We start from the raw sequence: 6961 nt of genomic DNA, 5'->3' as shown, positions 1-6961 counted from the left end.
CAACACATGCGCTACACAGAACACACTTCTGTTTATTCGCTGAATGTAACATATTTGCCAAAAAAGTGCTAAAGTTATGGCACATTTTACCTTTTTTCTCAGTATGTTACACTTACTAAATATATAGATGTTGTGCACTAAAATAATAATAATTAAAAAAAAAGCCATTTCGGGTTTGTTCCCTGAAGAGAATGTTAACTTATTTTCACTTTCAGAAAATGAAGAAAACCAGGGCTGTTCAAACTTTTGTACACAACTGTAAGCTGTACACTGTGTGTGGCCCCAGTAGTGAGGCAAGATGTCCTATTTTAAGATTTTCTTCTTTGTGTTGTTAAGAACAAAACTGGCTGCTGTCCCAGTTTATTTCCCCTAACTGTGCATAGGTTTATGCATCATCACCTTGTACCTGATAAAGACACCAATGTGGTTTAGCTTTACAGTAAACGAACACTGTTTTTAAGGGCCCATTTCCCCCATTTCCCTTTACCTCTGATATCCCTGCTAGGAAAACCAGCATTAATCAGCCCAGAGCTTGTGACCAGCCTGCGATACTGGTAGAGTTCAGCAGTGAGACCAGACCAAAATCAGGTTGATGTATGTATACATGTGAAATTAGCTAATCATGTGATCGTGAGTAAAAATGTGCGTGACATTTCGAACATCGCATTTGAAATGTTTACGCTCCGTTTTTAATTACTCGTGTTTTGCTGCATTTTCAGCATGGATATCGATCGCTCATACTTTGGGGGGCGTGGCGGATGATGATTGGACAAGGTGCCGGAAGTGTGGCGATCTTATTTTGGCGTTGAAGTGCTGTAGATGCTTATCACGAAACAGCCCGGTTTATAAACCGCCGGTGTTTTTCAGTCCGCAGCATAGCATGGAGGCCGAAAGCCCCTCAGACATGGCTCCGTCGCAGGTGAGAGACTTCGGCAGAGCGCTCTGTGTCATAACAGGGGCCTCCAGGGGTTTCGGCTGGAGTCTGGCTCGAGAAATAGCGGCGCTCCTCAAACCAGGCTCCGTGCTGCTGCTGGTTGCCAGATCCGGCGATAAACTCCGGGAACTGCAGGCGGATTTAGCCTCGTCTGAAGCGGGCAAAGCCGGACTGCTGGTCCGCTGTGTGGTGGCGGACCTGGGGCACAAAGAGGGAGTGGAGAGCGTTATAAGAGAGGTCAGAGAGACGCCCGGCGAGGATCTCGACCATCTGCTGCTTTTCAATAACGCAGGTGACAAGATTAAATCTCAGTTTTACCTGTCAGACAGGAGCGTACAAAAAGATCAGTGACACTTCCTTCTATGTTTCCGCAAATTTGCCTGATCTGGTAGCCGCGTGGATCCGAATGCTGGTCAGCTCTGCCAGTACTTATTTAGCGAGACTGTGGGCTTCAGATCAGGCAAAACCAAGTAAAGAAGTTTGTCAGATTGTTAGTCAGATTTCAGTCAGAACTGTGGATCTCCTTTAGGGCTGGGCAATTTGACAATATTTATAGTTATCGTGAGAAATTATGTCACAAAATGCTTTTTTTGAGCATATCGTGGATATCAGTACTTGAAAACACTTCACCACTGCATGTTTGACTGCAAAGAGAGCATAATTAGTCCTGTTTAAGTGGATTTAGTGAAGCACAGTATGTGAAATATTGAATTCAATCTGTTCAATGTTTCAGAAAATGTCATGCCATATTGTGTCTTGTGTATTGTGATATTACATTTTTGCCCTGCTACCCACCTCTAGTCTCTATTCCTTGCCACGACACAACTAATCCTGAACTCATCAGTGAAGAAACACGATCATAAACTATTATTGGCACTTTGAGGTTGCCTGATTCATCATACTACTTCATTTAACAACTTTTCAGCTAATTACAAAGGCCTTCATAAGTTAAATTCAGATAAGAAGCTTAACTCTGTTGCAGGGCTGTGGCCATTCAGGACCAAATTTTGACACTCCTGCCTCAAAGAGGTTAAAGTGTTTGCTAGGCTGTTCCATGAACAATAATGTATGTTTAGATACCCTTGAACAACTTAACATGGTGACATAATGTTAGTTGCATTAGGCTAAAAATGATATCTCTCCATCCACCCACTGACCCACACTGTATGTGCAAAATCATCCACGTTTGAGCATTGTAGTCTAGTTCAAAGGGTTTTGCTTCTTGTACTGTGCACCATATCTGCCTGACCAATGTTACTAATCTATGTCTCAAAACATTTCTTTTCCAATAGCTTCACTTGGTGACGTGTCTCGTTATGCACAAAGTTTCACAGACATGGACGAAGTGGACTCCTACTTGTCATTCAACGTGAGCTCGGCCTTGTGCTTGACGTCAAGCATTCTGGGTCAGTTTCCTCAACGTTCCAGTCTGCGGCGCTGTGTAGTGAATGTGAGCTCACTGTGTGCTGTGAAGCCTTTTCCATCCTGGGTGCTGTACTGTACGGGTAAAGCTGCACGTGACATGATGTTCCGTGTCCTGGCTGAGGAAGAGCCAGAGCTCAGGGTGCTCAACTACGCACCTGGTAAGCACCCAAAACCTTTAGCAACTTGCTGAAAGTATAGGCTAGCAATCATTACCTGGAATGAAACACAGCAGGGTCCAGTCATTTGTCTAGAACATATACATTTTTTCAAGAAACTGATTAGAGCTGTCTTTAAAGGAATAGTTTGACCAAGCATGCTAATGTGGTTAACAGTGATGGGGAAGCCACCAATCAGGACCCTGGGCCTCATTCACCAATATTGTCAAAATAAGTTGCTTTTTTTTCCCAATTTGTTGTTGAGAAAGGTTCTAAGGAAAAGTCTACATCAGATTTATGGCGTGTTCTTAAACTACAGAACTGTTCACACCTTTGTGCTCTTGAGTGTGTGTAGATTCTGTTCTTACCAAAGAACAAATCCCAAATAGGAGAACACTGGTGAATGTACTGGCAGAATGGTCTTCATAAAACTGTGTAAGTGGGTTTTAAGAAGAAATTTCTTGGTGAATGAGGCCCAATGTAATTTTCAATTTAAATTTTCAACTTAATTCGAATTGGTGGACATTTGCATACATTCATTGTTGGCAACAAATGTTCTAATGTACTAAAATCTTTTAATGGTTTGTTGAAATGGACAACAAATATGAGGGTTATGGCAACTAGCAGCACCTAATTGGGATGACATTATTTGCATAATTTGCTTTCATTCTTTGACAGCTATTAGCAACATTTAGCCTTTTCTGACTGAATAAGTCCTTTTGGGATAGTCGAAGGCTGTTTTCTTTCATTCATTAGCAACAGGTAGCAATATTAGCTTTTTCTGACTGAATTATTCTTTTAAGATTGAGTCAGTGCTCATTTGTCTAGAATGTACGAAATGAGGATTTTGGAAACTTGTATGCCATTGTTATACTTATCACATGCTTTCTGCTCAACAGTAGCCAGTAGCTTCTGTCCAGCACTGTACTGCTGATCTGAATTAATCTCATTATATTTTCCCAGGCCCTCTGGACACAGATATGCAGCTCCAGGCCCGGTCCAGCTCAGCAGACCCCAACATGAGGAACTCTTTTGCTGATATGCACTCTCAGGGCCGCCTGCTCACCTGTGAGGAGTCTGTTGCCAAGCTGATAAAGGTCTTGCTGGAGGATGACTACCCCTCCGGAGCCCACCTAGACTTTTACGATTTGTAGGTGCATTACTAAAAGAAAACCTCTGTTGTACTAATTAGAGAGGCACCGATGCCGATAGTAGTACTGGTATCTCAAGCAACACAAAAAACACTCTTTATTGGTGGCAGGAGTATTAGGTTATCGGTAATAATGATAGCATTATGTTGTATTAATTTCATCTTCTAACCTACTTTCATCTATAGTCCAGATAGAGTGGGCATTTTATTTAGGCAAGAATGAAAGAAGTAGAAAAAGAAACACTTAGAGTTTGTACACAATTATCCACAGATTACAACAGGTAGATACTTGGAAAGATGGTATCGGTGCATCTCTGTCACAAATCCAATAGCTGTTACATTCCAAATTATGCTGGTGATTGACATAATGAACCTCATTTGAGTTAAATTGATGCTGACCTTACTTTTGTTACTGCTGTAGTTTTAGTGGGTTGAGCTACTTGGTGCCTTATTAATTTAATATAACTTTAGTTCTCTACTTGTTTTACTTTAATTCTTTATTTTACAAGTTGTTCAGTATTTCTCCTAAATTAATGGAAGCACTTTTTACAGTTTTGGCCTTATAAAATAATTCCAAAAATATTTCTGAAGCCACAAAAAATTTGACATTATTTTACCAAATACAACAGATGACAAATTTGAGGATACAAATCAGTATCGAAATATAAATTATTCAGCAACAGTGACAGGGCTTAAGCTAGCAGACTCAGGTCGCACTCAAGATACTCTGACTCGAGACATGACTGAGGAATAAAAGCACAAACAAAACTACCACCACCAGCCTTAATGTGGTGAATGAATAAAACCATTTGTTTTCTGCCAAATTTATATGGCTTTCTGTCTGTTTGCTACAGTTGTGCATAGTCATGTAGTGGTGCACGACTCCCAGTCTTCTGGAGTCGACTCCTGCCTCAGGAGTTGATGACCAGAGTTTGTGTATAAAATGGCTCGTGAGCAGGGTTGGTATGGAATAAATACATGGACTAGGAATATTTGAAATCATTGATCAAATCTGGCAAAAACCTAAACGGTCTGTAGCGTTTGGCAGAAATTGTTTTTTTTTGGAGGTGTTCTGGCTACTGCGCTACTACTTGCATAGATCTCCACAGTGAGGAGGGGGGCTTTCCCTTCTTGCACGTTAACCAGCAGGCTGATTGGCTGTTTTTACTGAAGGACGCAACTTTATCTATATACAGACGCAATTGAGTTGAGTGTTGTGAGCTTTCCTATCTATATTTCAACCAGTGACCTGTCTCCTCCTTTATAATATTAACTTGTTCTGTGTTAACAGAAACTTTATTCTCATGACTATGCATAATTGTTAAATGATTCCCATGACTTTTGAATTATTCTCAAAGTGCCGTGCATACACCAGACACTTTATTAGGTACACTTACTTTGTAGCTGCACCCAATAAATATGCTGCCATACACTTAACAGTCAGTTGTAACACATTTAGGGGTATATGTTATGATGCCAAACATTTGAGAACAGGCTATATCTGCTGCACTCTGTTAATTATGGCAAAAACTATGGCAAGAAGTTAATTTTTACTTTTACATTTTTTATGGCATTTTAACATTCTGTTTAAAAGGATATGGAGAAACAAGGTTTTGTCCTGACAGCAGCAACATCTTGTTTAAAACATGTAGCCATATGATCTATGAACATACCAAGATTGAATCAGGTCAGTATCAGCTGATAATCAACATTAAATTAGGGGCAAAAAACTGGATCAGTACATGCTCACTTCTTTGTTTATATCCGGCTTACATGGAATTGAAGGGAAAATTGTCCTTCCTTGAAATTTCTTTTGCCAACAATTCCTAACTTCTGAAAGCAAGCATACAAATAATCACCTTACTTTTCAGAAGTGCATTGTTTACACACTTTTGTTCTTGTGACCTTTTTGTATTTAGAATACAAAATTATATATAATCTATGTGTTTATCTTTAAATGTCTCAATACATATCTCAGAGACATATGACCAACATGCAACTGTGTCTGCACAGTTCATTCCTGCCACCTGTATACCCAACCATGTGTCCTCTTGTCTTGTTGAATAGAAGTTGTGTAAAGCAAGTTGAAGTTAATGTTTTATAATCACTATGGTCTGAAATTTTTATTGACATCTCTAGTCATTTTCTTTGCTTGTTATCTGTTTTAAGCATCATTATAATGTAATAATAGGCACCAATTACTTTTGCTTACAGAATACTCCAGAATAAATATTTATTCTTAAATCAGCATTTGAGTTCTGCTGACTTGTGATTATGAATGGCAGTTACATCTCTTTTTTTTATGGTTTAGCTATTCAGCTTGCCATAAGCAAGCATGTAAAATACATTTTAGAACTATTAATATTCATTCAGGGGCTAAATGTTTTAATAGTTTTGTCAATATTAATTATCAGTCAGTGCCAGTTTAGGTCAGTTTTTCCTGACTGATTTCTGTTAAGCATTTCATAATTAAGCCTTTAGTTATGAAAGCATTGCTTATGCTTGTAATCTATGTAAGTGTACATTTAAATTTCTGCATAATTAAATAATTGATATAAACAGGGTTAATCATAGTGGTTTGATATAAAATGCTCTGTTCTAAAGAAATGTACTGAGTCAGAATTTTTCACAATGGTGATAATAGGAATAAGACATCTGAAGCATTAAATGCCTTTAAAAGCTCCCTCACAGAGAGCTATTATCTTTAATCATTATGAATACAGTTACTGATGCCTGAGTCATTGTTTTTCAGATTCAAGGGGGAGGAGTATGTCCCAGGCGTTGTAAAGAAACATAATCCCCAAAGAAAACTTTTTCCCCCAGATTTACCCTTTTATCATTATAAGCTGTACATAAAAACTCAGAGGATACATGTTGGTTCACCGGACATATTGGGTAGTAATTAAAATGACTATATTTACGTTGTTGATGAACAACTGAACAACGTAGAGATTTCACTTTAAATACACTGTCAAGATAAAAAAAGAACGAGTTATTAGAAAGGTTCAGGTGTTAACATGGTGATGAGACATGATGACTCGCAGCAGTCCGAGTTAGAAAAATGATGTTCTTCCCTGCAGTGGCCACCAGTTGCTTTCCATCCTGCAGCCTTTGGAGATATGAGTGAAGGGAGTATTAATGTCACACTATGAGTTGTAGTACCAGATACTCTTTCATCTCATGCCTGTCACCACTGACTACAAACTCTGCAAACTGTTGCACCTTTTACATCTCTGTTGATCCTCCCCAGTCCTCCTCAGCCTCTGGAAAGCGTCTGGCCAAATGCAACACACATGC

General features: G+C 39.2%; 1 protein-coding gene across 1 annotated transcript; it reads left to right on the top strand.

Moving 5' to 3' along the window:
* Nucleotides 1-749: 749 nt before the first annotated feature.
* spra (sepiapterin reductase a) lies at nt 750-5912 on the top strand. Its single transcript, XM_036580168.1, has 3 exons — nt 750-1226; nt 2227-2517; nt 3478-5912. Exons 1-3 carry the CDS (start codon nt 881-883, stop codon nt 3666-3668), a joined length of 828 nt encoding a protein of 275 aa, XP_036436061.1. The 5' UTR covers nt 750-880; the 3' UTR covers nt 3669-5912.
* Nucleotides 5913-6961: the final 1049 nt, after the last annotated feature.

Source organism: Colossoma macropomum, unplaced genomic scaffold (assembly GCF_904425465.1).
Source record: "Colossoma macropomum unplaced genomic scaffold, Colossoma_macropomum, whole genome shotgun sequence".
Taxonomy (NCBI): domain Eukaryota; kingdom Metazoa; phylum Chordata; class Actinopteri; order Characiformes; family Serrasalmidae; genus Colossoma; species Colossoma macropomum.
The sequence above is the reverse complement of the archived record's forward strand: the minus strand, read 5'-3'. Positions and strand labels throughout refer to the sequence as shown.